The sequence below is a fragment of the Amblyomma mixtum genome, chromosome 8, assembly GCF_055824585.1.
Source record: "Amblyomma mixtum isolate Tamu chromosome 8, ASM5582458v1, whole genome shotgun sequence".
Classification (NCBI taxonomy): domain Eukaryota; kingdom Metazoa; phylum Arthropoda; class Arachnida; order Ixodida; family Ixodidae; genus Amblyomma; species Amblyomma mixtum.
Window position 1 is genome coordinate 73,559,418 of NC_143019.1, and position 23,839 is coordinate 73,583,256.

A 23,839-nucleotide genomic window follows, 5' to 3' on the forward strand; every position below is an offset into this window, starting at 1 on the left:
TAGCAGACGCCAAAATAGTTCTGCACAACGACGCTAAGAAAAGGTGTGGCGCTGCGACAACTTTACTTCAGGCGTTTTTGTGACTATATGTCTATCTGTTTGTTCCCTCTCAGAAACATGTCAGCTGCCTTGTCGGGAAGTTCTCACTTTCGGGCGTGAATTGGTGGTCGTGTGCGGTAGTGTTTCGCTCTGTGGTCATGTAACCTGCTGTTAGTAGCTTCCAGATTTAAGTGACTGCTAGGTGAAAATGCCGATCTACGAAGGAATAGGCATGGTGGCCGAGAAGAACTCGGTCGTGTTCGATTTTGGACGCGCCTACACCAAGTGAGTGACGATCGCTTTGAGATGGGCGTTCTAAACTTTACGCCCGGTACTCTCAAGAAAAAGAAAGCGACAGAAAGATGTTGGCGCCGCTTGAAATTGTTGAAACTAGCGTGGATCTTTACCTTTAATTAAAGAGCGTGCAGTGCATGCCGTCTTGCGTGCTGACTTGAAAGCGTTCTGCTAGAAGTGTGCGTGGCATGGGATCGCCGGTGCTCTGAAAAGTGCTCTCATCCCTGTTTGAACTGCTATGTGATCTACCTTTTTGTTTCGTTTGCATAACATGCTGTGGCCATTCATTTCCATCTGGGCAGAAAGCATCTCAAAATAATAAGAGTTTAGAAAAGCGAAATTTGAGCATCGATTGCGCCCCTGGCTGACAAGTGTCTACTGGTGATGGAGACGCATCTATGTTTCGCCTTGCGTTTTTTGTTTTTGTGTTTTCTGCTCATATGCGATCCAGTTTCAAGAGTAACATAGTCTCAGCGCTGCGTCAAAAAGCAAAAGGCTCAAGAATCGTGTATGAGGACTTGGTTTATTTCACAGGCAAGCTGAAAGAAGCTTTGTGGTTGTAATCTATTGATACTGTGCGATATTTATATTGCGAAACTCATCACCCAGGTGTGGCTTTGCCCGCGAACAGAGCCCTAGGTGGATCATACCAAGCTGCGTTCCTGTGCCTCAAAGCAGCCAGGTGGGGGTTCGTTTCTCAATGTTGTGATTGTTCTAAACTGCCAAGTGTTAAGGTTAATTTATGTTTTGTTTCGTGCAAAATTGTCACTACTATATCATCACTACAGCCACTGGGCTGATTTTACTTGTTATTCGATTAAACGGACAAATTACAATTTCCCTGTCTGATGTCATGTTGTTGAAACATTCACAAAGAGCTCAGAGCTCTGCGGCTCTTGGTTAGAAGAAAGAACATTTTCAAGAAGACGACAAAAGTCAATGCTTTCAGTCCATTGATGAGTGTGAAAGCAATGTCATCTTAAACGAGCTGTCCTGCCGTGGAAAAAATTGTTATTCTGTGTGCCTTACCTGCTTCCTATCTCCAAGCTCTGCAACAAAAAAAGAAACAAGGGGAACAGTCCTGTGGTGACTACCACTGTGGTGTAGACATCAAGAATAAGTTTCAGAATCAGTTTAGCAGCTCTGAGACGGTGGTAAGACAGAAATAGGTGAACAAAACACAGTCTGCCCTGCCATTAGAAACATAGAGCGCATATAATCTCCAGGACGTTAAGGTTGATGATGTGGTACTGCATTAGGTACACCTTCATTGTCAGTTGCTGTCATCGCATAAGGAGGAGTTGTAACATCAAGCCTTGTGAAATTGAAGCATGTCTGCCAGTTCCTTTAAGCCTTCTTTAAATGGAGCCCTGTTGAACTGAATTTCTTGTACTGTATTTCAAGACATAAATTTTTGTTTGCGTCTCTCGCCTATGGTGTCATAGACGAGTTGAGACAATGTTGAAGTAGCATGAGCCATGCAAAAACTGCAATAAAATTGTCACTTTATCATTTTAATTCACCCTAGCTCTTATGCGAGCCTGCCTCAAGAACCGGAATGACAGCTAATGCAATACTGCAATTTCTTTATGCCCCACACGACCTCAGTGTTGTCTTCATCTCATCTGTGTCATCATAGCCACTGTTAAGCAGTTGAAACTTAAACAGCGCATGAAAAAAAGAAATTATTAAAATTATTTAATGGGCTCAGAGGGATTCCAAGTGGCAATCCATGTTTGTTGATGTCTTGTGCATCATTGCAAAGATAGAACAAACACAACCAAAATTTAGTATCCTTACCCATTTGGGATTCTACAACTTATGGTTTACTGTGAATACAACTGAAAAAGTAAGTGCGAAGAGCTTATAGTAAGGGCGATGCTAACAATTAGTTACATGTGCTGCCGCGGTGGCTCAGTGGTTATGGGGCTCGGCTGCTGACCCAAAAGACGTAGGTTCGATCCTGACCGCGGTGGTTGAATTTCGATGGAGCCGAAATTCTGGAGGCCCGTATGTACTGTGCGATGTCAGTGCACGTTAAAGAACCCCAGGTGGTCGAAATTTCCGGAGCCCTTCACTACGGCGTCTCTCATAGCCTGAGTCGCTTTGGGACGTTAAACCCCCTTACACAAAACCAATTAGTAGCATGTGTCAATGCTTTGGCTATGGTTACAAAAGTTTTAAAAAAAAGAATGACAGCTCTTTAATAATGTTTTCCACAGGTGCAGCCCATCTGGAATTACTGGGGCCAGGACGACCTCACTGCCATGCTCAAAGAGTTCCTGTACACACTGTACTTCAGGTAGGTTGCACTGAAGGTGACTTCTGAAACAACGGAAAAGCAAGTCTGTTAAGTTCGCACCTGAATGCCCTATTTCATAATCTCATTCTGTCATGTGAGCAGCTGATGCCATTAGGCGCAAGTTTGGAGAAAAAGGTTCTTCATTACATAACGCAGAGGTGCATCCAAAATATTGTGGAGCATGCTTTGACGTCTGAAATCGTTTCATGTGTTCCATAAAGAAGATATTATGATTTCTTGGGTTCATACGCAAGTGCACCACGCGCACATGCTAACACATGTATGAAGTGCTTCCTAATTTTCACTACGTAAAGCATGGGAAGATTTCGATCACAAAAGCATGCTCCATAATAGTGTGGCTGGGTCTGAGCATTAAAAATCGTTCATTGTGAAAACACAGTGCAAGGCAGAAGTACCGAGAGTTGCACAAAAGATACAAAATGCACGCGTGAGTGCTACTCGTGTGTGTCTCGTGGGTCGTGTCGCGTATCTCTGCGTCGTGTGTGCACACACGCGTGCCTTGTTTGTCTATTTCTGTCTGTCCATTGTCTCGGCACTCATGTGCGTCTCATATCTCTTGTAAATTTCTTTGTTCTTGTGTCTTCAGCTGTGCTTTCACAATACAGTAGCAACTAGCTTGTCAGTTTGCATATGGAGAAATAGATCTGTACGAATGTGCTGCCATCTCTCAGGGCATAAGTGCAACTTTGAGTCGGATGCCAGTTGGAGAGTGATGCTTATAACGAACCGTCTTGAGTGTATGCACTTAGCTGCTATCAACTGAACTGTTTTACAAACAATCTGAGCAGCTCCTGAGGTTCAGGGAAGTGTTTGGATTTGTGAGTGCAATGCGAACTCAAGTTTTTCATGACACACTTGGGGGCAGTGCATTGTTTCATGACATAGTGCAGTCATGAAGACTGCTTGGGAGAACACTTGATGAGAGTTTGTGAACTAGGCAGGCTGTCCACATGATAGCTGGTGACTGTTTTTACAGCAGCTAGTTTTTTCATTGTTGTGTTCTTATTGGTGAGAACAGAGAAGAATTAACACCGCAGATTAGAGCTGCAGTTCATGTTTTCTGTTTTTTTTTTAGCTTTGTTTGATAAGCATAGTGGACTCTGACAGTGTTAGGTGTTCTGATGTGACATTCAAATTGCAAAAGTAAGTAGTCGGGAATCACTTTAATAAATTCGGATTGTGTTGATAAAGACACTTTAGCTGAGAAAAACAACTACCACAGCTGAAACGATTACAAGCTTTACCCTCAGATAAGACCATACAGTAGGTTTCACTCATACATATTTACCCTCTAATTTGGCAGTAGGTTGCCTCGTTTGTGCCTGATGGCCCGACTAGAAAATTTCTGACCCCTTAATGGACAGCTCACAGTATACAAGTCATAATCCATGTGCTCGAAGAATCATTCTTTCTTCGCGCATATATAGTTTGGGATTATGAGCACTGTCAGAAAATTTGTACTCATCTTTTTTGCGCATATGTTTGCATAAAAGTGCCACGTCTAGAAATTGGTTGCAAGCGGTAGGTGGCGACTGTGGTTAGTTGTAACTAATGCACCCTTTTTCTAGCCTCAAGTTGAATTGATGATACATCAGGTAGGAGCTTATGCTTAGCTGTCTTTAAACAGAAAGTCATTAATATACTCTTCAATGAAACAATGAAACAAATCTCTTCAAAACTTTTCATGCACACAGTTTCCTTAACTCCTACAACTTTAGTTTAGCGATCCACATTTTTCATAAAATTAAAGAGGATTTCTCTTCTTTCCGAAATATGTATCTTTCTAGAAACATTAAATACGAACTGTGCACGGTTTTGCTATCTACCATAAGATCCAGAACAAATTATGGAACGCAAAGTGTAAATAATCAAATTGCAGCTTTATGTAATGAGCATCCATCCTTAGTGGAAATAGCTCAGGAAGCTACGAGTTCTATTGCTTTTAAAAAGAAATTGAAGTTGCTTTTTCCTATTTTGTAATTCTGTGTTTATTTGAGTTGGTTGGCACTGTTTTTTGCTGTTTTTTTTTTCAGTGTTGTGGATATCTCTCTTTCTTGCATATTTGTACTCCATTGTCTGTTGTCAATTTTGCAAAAGACTTTCAATTTGCTAGTATTAGTACTTTTCTGGTTAGTTAGTGCGGGTGTAACGGTGTCATGTTTGTTTTTTAAGATATCAAGAGTGTCTTTCTTGTTTCTCTTCGAGACTAGGCATGTTACCTTAAAGTATGCTGTTCCTTTCTTGTAAAGTTGTTTTTTAAGTTGTTTTTTTTTTCTCATTATCGCGTTGTTGTTTTTTTTTTTTGCATATGTGATTTGCCGCCTTGACACCTCTGTCCTGATGTGTTAGCCGGGGTGTTGGCCTCGTCAGGAGGCATGCTTTGTCTGCCTCCTTTTGCCTCTCCCCGGGGGCATATTGGAAATATGGCCAAATAAACATTTCATTTCATTTGATAGTGTGAGTAGCATTTAGACTTGCCTATTTTATTTACCTTGGGAACTTGGCAGTAAACCTGTGCAGCTTGAAATGTACCTGAGATGCAAGCACCTGCTTTCTGCGTTTTTGTTCCAGGCCATCTTGTGAAAGAAACAGCCTGTCGTGTATGTTGTGCTCTTAGCTTTTCAACAGTCGACGTTCAGTTCCCCTTCGTTTTGAGTTTTGGATGCCGCTCTAAATATAAGTAGAGAGGCCTTGCTATCGATGAGCACGATGTTGAAACAATGCAAGACACTCTGCATTAATTAGGGCCTGTGTTCTCGAAGTGTTCATTGAGTGGGTTTGTCCACTTCTCTCTGTGCCGATTGGCTGGAGTCCGAAAAGTGGATGTGATGCCAGTGACATCAGTAACTGTTGCGCACAAGTGAACGGTGTAAGACTCGTGCTCTAAATAATAACAATTAGTATCGAAGCGTTAAAAGGTAAAAACAATAAATTGTGTTTGACTTAAAACCATTGGGATCTTCGATTTGACTCACGTTATCTGACATGGCGGCAGAATTCAGTGTTTTTTAGAGCGAGAGAATGCGCCCAGTTTAAGCCGCGCCCATTTGGACAGGCCTACTCAGTGGGCACTTCCGTAATACAAGCCCATGTGCTTCTAAGTCAGCCCTTTGGAATGTGGCAGAAACACATACGATGAGTGCTGTCTGGCACAGAATGTTACGCAAGGGTAATAACGTTTGGTGAAATTGAGAAATTATTCTACTCGGTCTGTTGCTCTGGGGAAATTGGAGCCTGTTTGTTGAAACGAAATTTGCGAAACTATGTTTCCATGAAAGAAGGTTGGACATTATTTAAAGTAATACATTGCATTCGCTGTTGTCTGCACAAATTGGCGTGATGGGACTGAGCAAATAGCTTTTTTTCGAACAATGCGTCTACAGCAGACCTCTTCAGTGCCTGGGTGAAGCATGTTGACATTCATTGCTTCGACATCTTGCCAGTCGCTTCCTTGTTTCCTGGACAGGAAGGAAGCTGGAGAGAGTGACGCTTTGTTTGGGTGATGACTGTTGTCCTGTTATCAGTGTACACAGTATTATCAGGAATGGAACTTTGCTCTGCCTCTTGCAATTGGAAGCATTACTTGCACCAGAGAGATTAGTGAAAACACCTGCCAGCCACTTCCTTGTTTTGTGAACTGAAATCTAGGTGTACCATGTATATGCGGGTAAGGGCCACACTTGTGGAGACGCCAGATAAAGAGCCAGACTTGCTGTATGGGACAAGGAAGTAGTTTCTCCGGACTATTGCTTGAAAACTGAACTGAAAAATTTCACTTTTGGGTAACGGCCGAGACCTGTCAAAATTGTTAAAAAGAAGTGCTTCCCTTACCCACACTCTCAAGGTTAAGTTAGTTGTAAACATAAATACCCCCGAAAGCAGAAGATCTGACAGCCGTCGCCGTAGCCCAGTTGGTAGCGCATCGGACGGTAGGGCACCGGACGCATAATTCGGAGGTCATGGGTTTGGTTCTCACCGGCGGCACGTGGTTGTTTTTTCTTCTGCTTTCCTAATCAGTTATCTTTAACCGATAACATATTCAGTAATATTCTCCATTGATCAACACCACAAAATAAATAAATATAAATGAAATTCCCCGTGTTTCTTGGTTTCTGTGGCTGTTGGCTGCTCTTATATATGTGTGTGTTTGCAGTAATTTGTTTTGTTTTTTATTATTTTCATGAATTGAACTTTGGGCTGCCTGTCAAAATTTCAGGCAGTGCATGCACGCAAGATACTAGAGGAGAAGCGCTGACTAAGCAAATTGTGGTTTTTATTTGCAGGCATGTTGTTGAGCATTTGTGGCACCTACGATGATAATAGAGCATGACATCATCTCGCAACTCATCACAGACTGCTTCGTTGTACGTTCACTGCTATGTTTTTCCGCATTCTCTGCTGCAGGCACCTCTCAGTCAACCCCAAGGACCGCCGGGTCGTCGTCGTCGAGTCTGTGCTCTGTCCGACGCTGTTTCGCAACACGGTTGCCCAGGTGCTCTTTGAACACTTCGAGGTAGGCTGGCAGTGCCTTTATGCGTGTTTGTTCTGTGAGGTGTTGGTATTCACGTGCTGTGCTGAATTGATGCAGTCGTTCCAGATTGTGTCATGACAGAGCTCACGACAGCTTTTTGTGCCAGTAATATTTATCCTTGTTCATAGATGTGCATGGGGGCGGACTTCATGGTAGCATTTGTTGACGTCTTCTTGGCAGCATGCAAGAATATAGGAATAGAGACCAAATTCATGCTTCCCATATGCATGCCTATATCCTTATTGTTTTTGTGTGTCTTCTGTTTTTCCCCCCTTTTTCTCTTCTGACTTGCAACAAAACAACACTGCAGGTTCCAGCCGTTGTGTTTGTGCCATCGCACCTCATGGCCATGTACACCCTTGGGATCAACTCTGCGCTTGTGCTGGACTGTGGCTACTATGAGACCATCTCACTGCCAATATCCTTCTCACTGAGCATATACTATAAGGAGGAGCTGCTAATACAACGGGATTTAAAACATAAAATTACAAGACAGCATTCATCATCTTGTGGCCTTGCAGATTTTTATGCTTTAAATGCTTTTCACTGGTCCTGTCTATTTCCTTCACGAAGAGCGGCCTTCTTAAACTTTGTAGTGAAGGTGAAGCTAACGTCGATGCTGAATATCCATTGTTCACCAGTGTGAGCTAGCACTTCACTGCTGTTTATTGGAGAGAGGCGAGGACTTGAGCTTATCAAGTTGTACTTTGTTCGTAGTTTGAGAACCGTAGTGGTCAAGTTTTCGCAGTTGGTAGCTAGAGGTTTGACACCTTGCTTTTGCATATCTTGCCTTGTTTTACATTTGTCGTGTGCTTTGGTGGCAATGTAGTACCTTGCTGTCAGTGATAAAACGAGGGGACTTTTCATTCATTTGTAAATGTTTTGCCCTCAGAAAGTCGCGGGAAACTTTTTCCTTAGCCTTTTTCTTGTTGAATGCACATCTACGAAGGTGTCTGCATCCTCAGTGCCTGGCAGGCCATTCCACTTGGAGGACTGGCTATTCACAGGTGAGGTGGGCTCACTCTGCTGCTTTTATTTTATATTCTCGTGACCACGAGTCTTGGGAACTGCACGCGTTGACACACTTCCTTTGGCTGTGATGTCTCCTGTTATGCAGCCGTCATGGTGGCTCAGTGGCTGTGATGGTTAAGTGGTGTTCACGAGGTTGTGGGTTCAAATCCCGTGGTTCTCAGTTCAGTGGAAGTGTAATGCAAAAACACTTGTTTAAAGCAAGCATTGAAACAAATCCAGGGCCTTCTGCTACGGTGTCCATACTACAGTATGCATGTTGTGGCTTCTCCTTGGAGAAATTCGTTACCCTGTAATTTGCACGTAAAAATATTCTCGGAACGTGGATAATTGACTGCCGAGTTTGCGACAAGGGGGGAGAGTTGCTCATGGCTCATCAGCAAAAGTGAGCATTTTTGCAGAAAACTTTTACTTTTTGTCGCCCATTTGAGCAAAGAAATGACAGCAAAACCTGGACCACAGCTTCCCTTTCTATATTGACACAAAATTTCACAAATGGTTGCACAGTGTCATCAGCAGTGCGAAAGTCCTCACTCATTTTATTTCGCATAAGGCTTTGCTTTTTTGTCCTCTGAGAGACACGTTGGAGAATCCATTGGTGCGATGTGGATGTTCTTACTCCGCTACAACTTTTCTTGGCAGTGGAACCAAGGTTACAGAGTGGAAACACGCCTATTCTTCCTACGAAGTGAATATAGTCCCCAGATACAGTTAATTTCTTCTGAAAACATAGTATATACCGAAAAACACTTATTATTTAAGGCACGTTTCTAATGTTCTAAATGTGAAATTTTATGTCAGAGGGTCACGGAAAAAAAAGCAGTTTCTTTTGCAACGAGTTGTTTAAGTGTGTCCGGTTTCATGAAGCTTCCATCGCTGATGCCAGCTTCTTCAGCGATGGAGTGAGAAACCACACAGCGAGCAGCGTTCGAAGCGGTCGCCTTGCGGCCGAACTGTTGCTGGAGTGACAGAGGTGCTTTGCCCCTGTAGCTCACTTTACATTGCCAAGAAAAGCTGTTGCTGAGTGTAGCCGTGCGCTCCTAGTCGAGTCAGGTGACATTTGTTGCCGTAATGGAAATGAGCAGGGACAGTTTTTTTTCCATCCCGCCTTTCGTTATCTTTCCTGCTCTGTATTAACCTTACTTGATGTCTCTCCTTTTTTCTTTTTTCTTCCGTCCCCACAATGTGTCCAGGCGAATTGAGTCCGAACTGACACAGCTGGCAACAGTGCGGGGATCCACGGATGGCGAATACCCGGTTTCAGATCTCACTGGTATGTACGGTCACTCGATGAACAGATCACTCCCCCTTGCACTGGTTGTTGTAATATTTCATCCTTATTTATGCTAGGCTGTGGTGGCTTCAGTCGGTGGAGGAAGTTTTTTTTGGAACTAACGAGCTATAATTCAGAAACTTTTACAGTTTACAGCTGTATAGTACTAGACTTTCTTCACAGTGAACAGCATTGATATCAGCAGAATAGCAAGCTGTAGTGGAGAACTCCCAAGTTCACTAACTGGCCCCCCTTTATGTGAAACCCTAGCTTGGGTGTGTCAAGGGATTGTGTTAAGCGCCAGCCACATAGGCTGGCCTCTCCTTGTAGGTGGCAATGACAGTCATCTGTACTGCACTTGGTCAGCACCTGTCTAGCATAATGTTGGCTGATAAAAGTTGTCTATGGCTATTAGCTGCCGCAGTGGCTCAGTGGCTATGGTACTTGGCTGCTGACTCAAAACACGTGGGTTCGATCCTGGCCATTACGGTCGCATTTCTGTGGAGGCGAAATGTTAGAGGCCCGTGTACTGTGCGATGTCAGTGCACGTTAAAGAACCCCAGGTGGTCGAATTTATCTGGAGCACTCCACTACGGCGTCCCTCATAGCCTGAATTCCTGAATTGCTTTGGGACATTAAAGCCTCATAAAACAAAGAAACAAAAAACAAACAAACAAAAGTTGCCTATGCTCTTGGCTCTTACTGCAGTGATATAATGGCATGGGTGAGAGTAATTTTCATTTTTTTGTTTTAGCATTCCAGCATAGTTATTTGTAGTAGAGGGTACGAGCTACACTAACAGCCAGGTGACCTTCCGCAAAAGAAATGGCAGAACCATTGTGCTTATAATGCCGAAACAGTTGGTGCTCGTCTTCTGTTCCAGTGTCAGCAGTGGTTTTAATAACTTCAAGGCTTGTGTCTACTGACTCCTTTTGTTGATTTCTCGATGGCTACACTGCCCCTCCCCCTCTCTCCCCCGTACTTCAACTTCATTTGTGGCACTGTGCGGCCGAACAAGTGGCGCTTTCTCATCTCATTGTGGATTATTTGGAAGTGCAGAACTGTACAGAAGTGGCGTTAGCAATGCCGTAGTACTTTTCTTTTGTTTAAGGTGATGATTGTCTTTTCTTGGTGCTGGAAAACTTGCTTTATCTGCTGCCGTCGACCTGGTATCGACTGTGCAATTTTTTGTCTGAGTGCACGCACGGGAATTATGGTGCAGCCTTTCATTGGAGAGGTACTGAAGCCAAGGATAGGCTTCAGAATGTAATCCCTGGAATTTTGCCAGGTTAAGCTGGTTCTTTGGTCTGTGTTTCAAGTATGGAGGTCCTCAATCATCCCTTGGTAGTACTAAGGGCCTGAAGCCCTCATGTTGTCTTAAAGTGTGCTGGAAAAAAAGAAAACAGGGGTTGGGTGGGGTGAGGGAGTAGTGGTTGCAGCTGTTGAAGAAAGATAGCTAAGCAGAGACCAAAGTTTGCACAAGGATCACTTCTGCAGTGTGATAGGCAGTGCAATCTCATTATATGGACCCTACTTAATTTGAACTTCTGGTTTATTTCAGCTGGTTTGTTTCGGCTAACACTTTGAGCATCATTTGTATTAAAGACTCTGAAGAGGATATTTAAACAAAGAAGCTGTACATAATATGGACCAATTTTCAATCCCCTTTGAGTTCGAATTAACGAGATTCAACTGTAGTATGTGGTGCTGGGGGTTCTCGCACAATGTTCTGAATGTAAAGAACTGAGAATGAATGCATTTCGAGTGTTTTGATTTTTTCGTGCAGGTAATTCATCTTTTTTTTTATTTTACTCAGATCCCATCAGAGAATCTGTTCTGGAAGATATCAAAGGTGAGGACACCTTGGCTTAGTGTTTTTTTGTGGCATGCATCCCATGTGCGTAAACGTTTATGTGATGATTGGGGACTGCTGGGCAAAGTCAATCCACCTCTCTTGCATGGCTGCCCTGCATATGGGCTGCTTTCCTGCTCTGCCCTCTCCCACACTGTACTGTTTGAAAAAAATTCAGGGGGCCACTTTGTTGACCTAAAGTGCGGTGAGGCGAAAGCCTTAAGCCCAGTGCTGCTGCTTGTGTCTCTGATGTGTGGTTAAGATATTAAGCAATGCCACAGCATCTTGCAACCCTGCCAGGGAGTCCATAGAACGCCCTTGCTCATCAGTAAATTGTTTTTTGAGGAAAGGAAATGTATCTGTCTCTCATATCTCGGTGGACACCTAAACCTTGCTGTAACGGGAAGGGAGGAAGATGGGAGTGAAGGAAGACACCGTATTCACTAGAAGTATTCAGTAGATGCGCCTTTGTTCATTCTAAACCATATGGCGGAGTGGTTAGCATGCTCGTCTCGAACTCCAGACACCGGGGTTCGATTCCCGAACATGACCAATTTCCTACTTGGTTTTATTTATTTATATAGCCTGACTAGAAGGTTTAATTAAGCTAATTGGGTAATTAGGCAATTAACTAAACTTAGTCCCTCTTACTTGGAGCATCATGATACGATCCCTTTAACATGGTTACTAGCCAAAGTGCAATTGGCCCCGTTTGAAATTCGCGCACTGTGACGTCACAACCGTTTCGGCCAATTGAAAAGCGTGACATTTCTGCTTCTGCTTACAACGATGAGGCATTAAAGGCTTCCGCCTTAATAAACCACCAGGTTCTAGTGTGCATGCACAGGCCATGGTGGTGACAGGTGCAACTGACAGGTGACGGCAGCTGTCAAGCATGCACCTTGAGGATCACGCCTGCATTGCCCCTGTGTGTTTGTTTTCAACTAGATTTCTGTGTTGCAGACTAATTGCGCACTCTCCAGAGGGCGCCACATTCTTGTGAAAAGGACAGATTTAAGGCCTCACCGAGAGGGTTTGTGAAGAAAATTGCTCATGATGTGAGATGAAAAGATGAAATGATATGTCTAGCAAGTATGTGCTGTGAATTGCAGTAACAGTTGGAAGGGAACTATTTCTTTGAGATTAGGGCCTTTGATTCACTGGAAAATGAGCATGAAATTGGGGCGAAGAAACCAGGCCAAAGTGAACTGAAAACTGTGTTATAATGTAATCTTATACTGTCAAGCAGGAGTCAAGCATGAATGAATAAAAAGAAACATTAGCACCCTTCACGGATATTTGCTTGAGATCAAGTCTTGACATCATTGTGAACCCAGTTGTTTGACATGCTTTAGGTGTGACTCTTCATGTTGAAGTCAAAAGTTGGGCGAGTTGGTGAAGGTTCATGGTTTAAAAAAATTTGGCACGAAGGAAACGCAACAGCTGGACAGGGATGATGCAAAAAAGCTATGCATAATGCTTGTCTGCATCGTCCCTGTCCAGCTGTTGCGTTTCCTTCTTTCTAAATTTGTTCACATTGAGACATGACCCACACCAGTTGCCCATATACAGAAATACAGAACTTCCAACTAGCATCTTTACTGGTTTGGGTGTGTACATTGTTTGGACTTCATTTTGGCTTGATGATGTGGCTTCACTTGTTCACTGAAAAAAAAAGAAGAAAGCAGAGATGGTAGCAGTTTTGTTTATTAATCTTGCTTTTCTTCATTTGTTTTGGCAGTCCGCACATGTTTCGTGACATCCCATGAACGGGCGCAGAAGCTCCAAGTCTGGGGATTTGCACGGGCAAACAATGCCAACGTCATTCCGGTGAGTGACACCATCCTTGGACTTTCGTTTGTTTTGTTTTTTTTCTCATTGACTTCGATCCTTGTGTCTGTTTGTTTCATAGTGCGTGTGGCGAGATAAGAAAAAGTAGTGGGTATTCGTGCCTCTCCATTGGTGCAGTTCGAACTCTGCAATTATTTTTCGAGGCTTTTGCACTTGAACCTTTGGAAGTACAAAAATAACCAGTCTTACATTGAGTCTGCACTGGTTGATAATCTTGCCCCTCCATAGGACCCTCCTCCACCACCCCCGGAAGTGAAGTACCCGTTGGACGGAGATAAAATCCTAACCATTCCTGGGACATTGAGGTGAGGGAAATTCCCACCTGTTGCACTTCTTGTCAGTCACCTGCACTTGTTGGACTGATAAGAAGACCCACGCTTGGTCTACCCACCTGAACATTGTTTAACTTGAGTTTGGCCTGACTTGCGGTCGCTTGTCTTGTTATATAGTGCCACATGCGTCGTGATCATCTACTGTTTTACATGGCACTGGGTTCACTTTTTTAACATTCTGTGAGACAGAGTGCGTGTTGTAATGCGTATATAGCTTCTTTGTGTACAATTCGCAATTCCCACTGAGCAAACTGGGCTGTACGTTCAGTGGTGCATACAGGTGGGATCCGGTCACAAGCTGTAACCATCTTTGTGGGCCGTCTTTTTGTAACCGTCAGTGGTGCTCCCCATGCATCCTTGGTGACAGGTTTTCTTGGCAATGAAGGAAAGGCTACAGGGGCGGAGCATCCATAACTGTGTTTATCTGTAACATATAGTTTGGCTGCATGACAGTGCACCTGCCCACCTGACGCATTGCTCTCTGCGTAGGTCCACTCTGGTATATCTGGCGCCATCTATTGGGGCTTCTTGTAACTATACATGCCTAGCAAATTTGTTGTAATCAAGAAAACTTTTTTTTTTCCTTCGACTTCCTAGTGTTCAAAGTTGCCGGTTTTGTGCCTTAAATAACAATTGTTGGCAATATACTATATCTGAAGAGAAAATTAACTACTGCAACTGGGGATTGTTTTTCACTGTGTTAGAAGTGAGAGTGTGTTTTGGCTCCATAGTCTGCCGGCAGTAGTCTGTCCACCTAGCAGTTCCTGCTTCTAGTGCAGTGGAATGTTTCTGGCAACAGAGGCATATTCCCACTGCAAAGCATAGCAATGTTTTTGTATGGTACGTCATGATTGTCGCCTCACAATGGGTGTTACCAAGTGCTGGAATTTTTGGAGTGTGCCAGCCGAAGTAGGCTATCTCTTCATCGACGTTTGACCGCCACCATGTTCGGTGGCGTCCGGTGTGCTGTGTCCACGCCAATACCACGTATGCTTACGGGCAGCATACCTCAGCAAAATCACGAGTGCTCACTCACAAAAGTTTGGGCAACCTGCGGGCTCACTCACACTCACAGAGACCTGGGCTCACTGGAACTCATGAACTCAAACTCATTTAGGCTCACAAATCACATGGACTCACTCACACTCACCATTCATCTGTGTTCAACCACTCGTAACGACTCATGTCTCACTGAGACTCATGACTCATCGAGCCGCCGCGGTGGCTCAGCGGTTATGGTGCTCGGCTGCTGACCCGAAAGACGCGGGTTCGATCCCGGCCGCGGCGGCTGGAATTTCTTTGGAGGAGAAATTCTAGAGGCCCGTGTACTGTGCGATGTCAGTGCACGTTAAAGAACCCCAGGTGGTCGAAATTTCCGGAGCCCTCCACTACGGCGTCTCTCATAGCCTCAGTCGCTTTGGGACGTTAAACCCCATAAACCAAACCATCATGACTCATCGAGGCTCTCTTACTCATTTCAGTGCACAACTCATTTGGACTCACACTCATCTGAGCTCGCTCATTTCGGCTCATGAGTCACCTGGGCTCACTCACTCATTTTAACTTACAACTCATCTGCACTCACTCATTCGGGCTCGTTCACACATTTCAACTCGTGAATCACCCAGGCTCACCTTGACTCAGGACTCCTATATAAGCTAACATGTCGGACAGCTGAATTATTTTTATGCCCAACGGCCCAAGTTACGCGCCTGAAATGCCAAAAAAAAGTTGTTAAAAAAACAGTGATGCAATGAGCTCTTGGGAGTAGGCCTGTAGATAGGCCTGGCTGAGAGGCCTAGAGGCCTGTAGCTTCCGCTCACGGGACGTTAAGATCTAATGCCGCTATATGTGTTTGGCAACCAATTAAGAAACAGTAAAGGAAGAAATGGAACAACCGCGATACAGCAGACCACAGCTAATATCAAATGATACTAAGAGCGGCGACTAATCAACTTTTCTAGCCTTTTTCCAGAGTGCAGCAGCCACAAAAATTGCATACCACGAAACAATGACATTGCCATATGTCATCATCTCGACCAAAAGCTATTTAAAATAATATTACAAGTATGCAGGAAACTCAAGTTTATAACGCTACAAACTTGTGCCCAGTCGGCATCGTGGATTTACATGGGATCACGGGATTGTTCAAACCCACATCATGGACTTACTTAATTTGATAGGCCCACACTCCTACCGGACTGACCAGGAGGACTCAGATCATGATGTGATTGTGAGCCCACTCTCACCACGACTCAGGTCGTGATCTGCATGTGAGCTCCGACTCGTGGCCCAGATCGTGATCTGAATGTGAGTCTGGGCTCACTCACGACTTGAATCAGGATCTGAAATGAGCCTGAGTGAGTTGACTCATGAGTGAGTCCGCCGACCTATGACGAGCGCTGAGAATTAAGTTCCATCATCGCTACAATGCAAGTGAAAACGACCGAAGGTGCGAAAACGAAACTATGCTGCAGCAGACTGTGTGGGGTCAGCGCTATGCGAGGTGCAGCTGTACGGGTCTTCCCTAAGGCTTTTGTTTAGATTGTCTGCTTCTTTCTTGCTGCCACCAGCTTAAAAGGCACAGTTTCTAGGTTATAGTAGACGACTATCATGGAGGATGAAAAGCGGCTGTGTGAAGGTAATGCAGAAGTGCATGTGTCTTAACTTCACCCACTTTGTGTGCGCTCCCTCCTTGCTGCTGCCTCCTTTCCACCGACAACTGCTCAAGCAGCTGGAGATAGCCATCGCAGGGCCTTTCAGACCTTCTGCACATATGCAACGATCGCGAGAGCCGTAAAGCCTTGCAAATTACAGAAAAGCATGTTGCACTTACAAGTAATGAAAAAATTGCGGCTGACATCGATGTGGCTGCTGCGTATGTGCTCCTGTTCGCTTTTTCTGTCCCCCCCCCCCCCCCCCCTTCCCCCCTCGTTCGCTCCCCCAAAGCTCAGTGGTTCATGAATTTTGTAGAAATGGAGTTTACTAGATTCGCGTTTAAATTATCAGTTTATTTCTGCTGTGTAGCATGCAGCGTATTGCAGAGTTAAGAACTTGTGTCATGCCATCGTCGGTGTGCAGTAGTCTGTTTCGGTGGTGAATTGCTAAGAAAGTGGGATTTGTGGGTGTCCATTTCCGTACTGAGATGGCGGGCAGCTTTACCAGAACCGATCACATTTGCAATGGGTATCCTTGTGTGCAGAGAGTACGCAGCGGAAGCCCTCTTTGAGCTGGACGGTGACATGAAGTCCATAGTGACGTTGCTCCTGGACTCCATCCTCAAGGTAAGTGCTATGGGTGCTGGAAAAGCTGTTGCGGTTCATGACGTAAGTAGGTGCAGAAATTTCGAGGGGGCATTTTGGGGATCTAAGGTGCAATGAGGCGAAAGCCTTTTCCGCGACGCTTTCCAGCATCCTTACGCTAGACAATGAATAGTTTGGGGTGACCTAAAAGGAAATAAAAATAATATGCCCCTGCCTGCATGGAGAACTGCATATGTGTTGGCAGGAAGTCGGCGTTGCATAATGGTTAGCATGCTCAGATGGGTGGCGCCATCTGTTGTAAACACCACAAATCACAAACGTTTTATGTAACGGACAGAGTCACGGCCGCGAGTATGAGCCATTAGAGGCTTTGGCCTTAATATATTCATGTGTGGAGTGAGTGAACCGGCAGTGTGCAGTACGATCAGTGTGGGAACAAACAGCTTTAATGGGCTTTGAGGAAAGTAACGTCTTAGCTAGGGGGGGTTACGTCAGCCAGCTTTTTTTTTTCTTCTTTTCTTGTCATTGACACCACAATAAAGGAACATTCCCATATTGATGCGATAGCATTTAGGTTCACGATGTAAAAATAGCACAAAAGGAACACGAGGGACTGAAAGGGAACGACTCAGACAAGTGCTATCTGTGTCGTTCCCTTTCAGTCCCTCATGTTTCTTTTGCACTATTTTTTCATCATGAATGTTACCAACTTGCCCAACTTTCCGCTTTGCTTAGCATTTAGGTAGCCATCTTACAAAAACTACCTGTTTTCTCTGTAACGAAATTCCCTGGTTGGTCGAGAGGGTTGTGACAGTGTCAGCTTTGCAAAATTTGAACATCTGAGAACTAAGACATTCCAGTATTTTCAGTTGGGTTGTCATATATGGTTGTCATATGGGATTTATCCATCTGTGGTTTCCCACCACTAATCCACCTGCTTATCCCCACTAATCTACCTTAATTCATTTTCTAGGGTGGGCCTGTTTCCAAAACTTGGGTCCTTTGGAGTATTTGGGGGTGGGCTAACTTCTAAAAGTTACTGCTCTTTGTTCTTTAAGAATTTGAATAAGAAGTTCCTATGTTTTTGGTAATGCTTTAGCTGTACACCTCGGAATTCACATTGTGACCTACTGTGACAGTGCTTCCTGCTGGGAAGCATTCATCTGGGATTTCTTCGCTTGTATGAATGTTTGTATTGCTTTATTTCTTCTTTGCCTCTAAAGAAGAAAAATCATCTGGCAGCTGTGATTTGCCATCTAGTATAGTGCTTTGCTGCAGCTATGGGAACATCATGTATTTGACATCATTTCCAGACATCATTTTCATTGATGATGTGTTCACGCAAAAGTTATGCATCTGATGATTTCTCTTGCATGCTCTGACTCTGTAGTGATTATCAGCAAAATTTTTTTGTGTCATTATGTAAAGAGGTATTTCAGTGATGGAAATTTCTGATCGAGCAGTTTTTAATGAAAGAAGGTCGCCTCCTGATGTTAAGGTGTCAGCTACAGCAAAGTGATGTTGTCATGTTTTCCATGAGAAAAACCTCGGACGAGAACTGGGGCTGGGAAAAGCGGCATGCACAGTGTTGCCCGGTCCCCCTCACAGGCTCCCATGGACTCGCGCAAGGTCCTGGCCCAGAACATTGTGGTGATGGGTGGCAGCTCCATGATGCCGGGCTTCAAGCACCGGCTACAGGAGGAACTCAAGAGCCTGGTCAAGGACCCCGTGTACGCTCGCAAGATGAACATGAACACCTTCAAGTTCCACAGTCCGCCCTGCAAAGAGAACTACACTGCCTGGCTCGGAGGTGGGTTGGATGGGAAGTGCCGTGTGCAACGAAAATGCTTTATGGATGCCGCACTACGGAGGCCTCTGTCATGGGTGTTCCGCAGCGAGGTTAAGGCTTTTTTATGCATGTCACATGGTCAGGTCTATTTTCCTCAAAAAGAGTGAACGCGTGCAGGAAAGTGGTTGGTATGCACTTGGGGTGATAGTGCGACCACATTAGGTGTGGAATGCTTAGCGTGCTACTACGTGGGCACTTGTAACACTTCACGAGGAGCAGCGACTTTTTAAAACCTTAGCACTTTGCAGCAACAGCTGTATATGGTATAACTGGAGAAATTGCGATGATGGCTGCATTTCTAGTGTTGATGTCCACATGCACGCGGTAAAAATAGCTAAAAAAAGAAATCGGTAATTTCTCGAGCAGAGATTTCTACAGAAGTACTGCTAACTGGTTTTGATGAGGTTTAACGTCCCAAAGCGACTGAGGCTATGGGGGACGCCGTAGTGGAGGGCTCCGGAAATTTCGACCACCTGGGGTTCTTTAACGTGCACTGACACCGCACAGTACACGGGCCTCTAGAATTTCTCCTCCATCAGAATTTGACCACCGCAGCTGGGATCGACGCTGCATGTTTCGGGTCAGCACCGAGCACCATAACCACTGAGCCACCGTGGCAGCCATACTGTTAACGAACTGTTAACTAACTGTTGACTGTTAACTAGCTGTTAACGAACTGTTAACTATGTCATCAGATAATTTTTCATGTGAGAAATTGCAAAGGAAAATAGTGAGTACTTGTGTATGGCAGTGGGTCTAATTGACTGTCTGATTGTTTTGCTGTGATCTGTATTTGATAAGCACGTTGTCCTCTACAACAGGGGTTCTCAAACTGGGTTCCGCGGAACACAGGGGTTCCGCGGGCTGTCTTCTTGTGTTCCGCGAGAACCCTCACCGTCCCTGGCCCGGCAGCTGATATGAGACTGGCTCTGAGTGCTACTGAGCCACGCTTTGACTTGCTCTTAAAAGGGAAGCAGTACCACCCATCACATTAGTATTTGTATTAATCTGTGCGTTAAACATTTAACTTTTGCAACTCTCTCTTTGCAAAAATGCACTCAACAACATTGCTGGTAAGTGAAAGCGGGGGGGGGGTTCCCTGGAACTTATTGAAGGCTTTTGGGGTTCCTCCAAGCAAAAAAGTTTGAGAACCCCTGCTGTACAAGATAACATGCTCAGTTTAGTTTAAAGCAACCGTAGCTATTTTGATAGGCTGCACACATTTGCATGTGACGCTGAAATTAACGACACATTACGCATCTTCACAGCCTCCATCTATGGCTCTACTGATGCGGTGAGCACGCACTGCATCACGAAGGACCAGTTCATCGCCAACAACCGGCACATTCCAGATTGGTCGGACCAGGCGTGGCAAGCCCTGTCGAGCAAGACGCCATGAGCAATATTTGCATCACTCAGGGCCAAAGACTTCTTGTTCCTTCATTTTTCTTTTGTTTTCTTTGCCAGCCATGTGCCTTTTTTGTCATCAGATTTTGTTGGAAACATGCCAAATGATGTATCATGTAGGAACTGTGTTCCATGGGGTGATGTCCATCGGACTTGTGTGCGGAATGTAATGTTCAACGTCTTCGGTGACTTGTCGTACAGCCTAAGATTGGCTTGCTGCAGGAAAAGTGTTGTGCCTCTTGTGTTAAAGAAATTCCTGTTTTTCTTCGTTTCAGTGGGGTGTCCTTTTTCATTCATCCGAGGCGCTCTTTTTCTTCTTTAATTATAAATGGCTATAGATTATGGCAGCTCCCAAATGACAAAATTTGCTGATTTGTTTGCTCGACCTGTGCGAATGAATTTTTAAATTCCAAAGTGCATTCAGTGCCTGTTGCATCTTTCATGTCTGGCCCGCAAGTATTCGGCTCCCGGTTTTTAAATCAACATCACTAATTATATCCAAAGCACGTGAATAAAGGCTGGTGGAAATCGCAGCTTTTTGTGAATGTTTCCCGAGACTTTTTTTTTTGTCAAAGCAATGCGAAAACTTCCATATGCTCACTTGTGTATCCAAAGACTGTCATAAGCTGTGAAAGTCATTTTCCTTTGTATTCTTGGTGACTGGGAAAAGATTTCGGGAGAGCCGCGGTCTCAAACCTTTCAAATTGTGTAAATAGGCCTAAGCCTTTTTAATTTTTTGGATCTCACTGATTTGGTGTAAGTGGTAGCTTTCATGAATGGTATCTTGGCTGCCTGCATGTTTTTTTTATCCATAAGTGTTTATTGTTATTCATTTAAAGCATCAGACTCCTTTAGTTTAGTCCGTTTAGGCTAGCTCTTTTTAACTGATGCAAAGCTGAGAGGCTTCCTTGTATTCTGTGGCAAAAACGCTCGTAATTGTGCATTAACTTGAGTGATGCTTCTGTCTTTGAGAAAAAATTGAAGCTCGTTAATCTTTCTTTCTTTTTTTTTATCTTACTACCAGTCATGTGTGCGGAGTCTATTGCCTCCTGTTCTTTTTATATTCATGAATTTGCACTGCCTATTCAAAGCAAAGCCACTTGTACAGTCTTTGTCAAAAGTAACCAGGCTGCATGGTTTGCTTCTAGCTTCTGTAGTGGAGCCCTTGTGACTTTCCTAAATGTCAAAAGTGGTTGGAAGGTAAGAAGACCCCCAGTCCTTACCTTTAAGGATCATTTCAGCTTCAGGGAAGCTGTAAGGGCTCCACTGTACGAGCTAGAGGCAAACCATGCAGCCTGGTTACTTTTGACAAAGACTGTACATGCCTCAAAGAAATGGAAATCGCTTCTTGGCATCTTTTTCTTTAGGAAGCACCGTGTGAACACAGTGGGAACCCTGTCTTTCGTAATTTCTTTTGTAATTATAATTTTCACGCAATTTTCTCAGCTTCATGCTTCACAAGAGTGAAAGTGAATGCGTGTATGTTTAGGTATACAAAAAGGAATGCAAAAGGGTGAGAAAGGTTTCACAGTGGCTGTATAGTTTTGTTAACCATGTAGTTAGAGCACGGACAGATGTAAATGGATCATTCTCAGCCTTCTCCAATGCTATTCACCAGTGGCTTAGCAGAAATCACTGTATTTACACGAATTTATTGCAGCCATGATTATAACATGAAGTTCGCTTTTCGTTATTATGCATGGAATGTAGCCAGCTTGTTCTATTTACATGCTGTGCACCATACATAATGGAGTATTCTTACCATGGGTGCTGCGGTTTCGTATCAACGTGCACAGCTATTTCCATTCCCATTTTTGTCTTTGTACCTTTGTGAATGGAAAGCAAAATGATGAGATGTTGTGGGTTGACGGTGCCTAATTCCGTGCAGGACTTTAGTAAAAGCTAATTGTGATATTAGGTTCTTCTGCCTCAGCATAAGGCTTTCCTATCCACTGGAGTGCACCTTTTCTGCAGAAATTTCTGAAAAGAAGAAAAAGTTTTGCCTGTCCCTGGTAAACTAATCATGCAAACATGAGGAACATAAAAAAAAATGGCTGAGGCTTAACTTGGTTAAGCCTGGAGAATGCGAAGCATCATTGTGTTGCGTAATTTGGAGGCGCACAACCACAGCGACGGCGTGAGGTGGGCCCCCGTTTCTCCACTGCTGTGACGTCATCGTGTCACGTGGTGTGACGTCATGTATCACGTGATTTGGAGGCGCATAACCACGGTGAAGGGCTGAAGTGGTAGCTAAAGTAGTATGCTTCGCATAAAAAAGTTACTAATTTTCGCAGGTGCTTGCGGAGATGGCATTCTTGTGGACAAAACCTCGCTTGTCAAATGCACACAGCTCAGTGCAGCCTTTCTTTGTTGCACATTACGTACGAGACTTTCCTTCACATCTGAATGCCTCCGTTGCGATGAATATACTCCTCTGAGTCTCTGCATACACACAACCTGGTCTGCAGTCATTACGTTTGGTACCTCTTGCCATCTACTCAGCGTTGGTTTGTTTTATAGCCTTCCTTTGCATTTTTTTTATTCAAGTCTCCTCCGGCTTTCACTCATGCAGTATATGACCATGTGATGGTGAGACCTGACAAGGCACTAAACTCTCACAAGGCCTGGACCTAATGCTTACTTGAATGGAGGGTTTTACTGCTGTATCCGAAGACTGGGCCTTCCAGTGCTCAGTCTTTGATGTACTGTCTGCATCTGACTGAGCAAAATGCTGAAGGCCTGTGCTGTGCTTACGCAGCACCTTCTTCACATTTTATTAGGTGCCTGTTAAGTTTAGGAGACCCAAACCAAACTGCCCTGCTCATATGGTCTTGAAGAGGGAGCATGATATGCAACACTAATTTTTTTAAGAAAACACAGTATGAAAGAAGGAAAGAATGTAGTATGGAACAAACTGCCCTTTCTTTTTCTCCTTTTTCCGTTTGATGCTTATTTAAAAAAAAAATTTGCTTTTATGTTTCCATTAGGGTGTAAACAATTTGTCTGACAACAAATATGCCGCTGATGGGTTTCTCACGACATGGTGTTACGAACAGGAACCATATTTGCGCATAATTCAAGGCTTCTATGTAACTGCTTTAGATGTACGGAATGGTCAGCGTGGATTAACATTGGCTCTGAGGATCACCACTGTGGAAGACTTGGTACCAGCGCATACATACATGTCCAGAGGGCATGGTGTAAGAAGTAGCTACTTCTTACACCGTGCCAGAGGGCAATGTTGTGCACAACACCTGTGGACTCTTGATGCATATTTTTCTTGCAGATAAGACTGCTGTTGCGTGCCGTTCAACAGCTGCTGGGTTTCTGTGATTTTTAAGGTGGTTTTGACCGACCGACAAAGTGTTTTCTGACTTGAGAATCCATGGCAAGGATCTCGTGTTACATGTGCGCTCTGCAAACGCCTGCCAGATAATAAAGTAATTTATGGGAAAATGTGCATGCCTTTGTCGTTTGTGGCCCAGATTGTTGCTTTCTTATTATTTAAACCATATCTATACAAATCAACTTTTTCTGGATACTTGTGTCACGTAATGTAGCACAGTTGATAACCTTTTTGCAACACCAGACGTCTTTTTGAGAAGACTGTGCTTATGGGAAACTGCTGTGACTGTTTTAATACTGGCACAGGGATTGAATGAGGTCTATCCAGTATGGTGAAATTAGAGTTACATGGAAATATTTTTGTTAATTCCTACGGGTATAGCCCAGATAGCTTAAAGGACTATAGACACCTGTCTCTTGGGTGCATGTTTTCTTCTTTGTAATGAGGCGT

General features: G+C 44.0%; 1 protein-coding gene across 2 annotated transcripts; it reads left to right on the top strand.

The window, feature by feature from the left end:
• The first annotated feature begins 113 nt into the window (after window positions 1–113).
• On the top strand, window positions 114–23,499 carry Arp10 (Actin-related protein 10). 2 transcript variants are annotated; one of them, XM_089558534.1, is made up of 13 exons: window positions 114–324; window positions 943–1,015; window positions 2,556–2,635; window positions 7,061–7,169; window positions 7,498–7,605; window positions 8,127–8,194; window positions 9,410–9,489; window positions 11,306–11,341; window positions 13,083–13,171; window positions 13,421–13,497; window positions 16,727–16,808; window positions 18,396–18,597; window positions 19,905–23,499. In XM_089558534.1, exons 1-13 carry the CDS (start codon window positions 248–250, stop codon window positions 20,033–20,035), a joined length of 1,212 nt encoding a protein of 403 aa, XP_089414660.1. In that variant the 5' UTR covers window positions 114–247; the 3' UTR covers window positions 20,036–23,499. The 2 variants fall into 2 exon arrangements, with proteins under 2 accessions (XP_089414660.1, XP_089414661.1); XM_089558535.1 differs by lacking the exon at window positions 943–1,015 and having other exon boundaries at window positions 116–324.
• The last annotated feature ends 340 nt before the right edge of the window (window positions 23,500–23,839 follow it).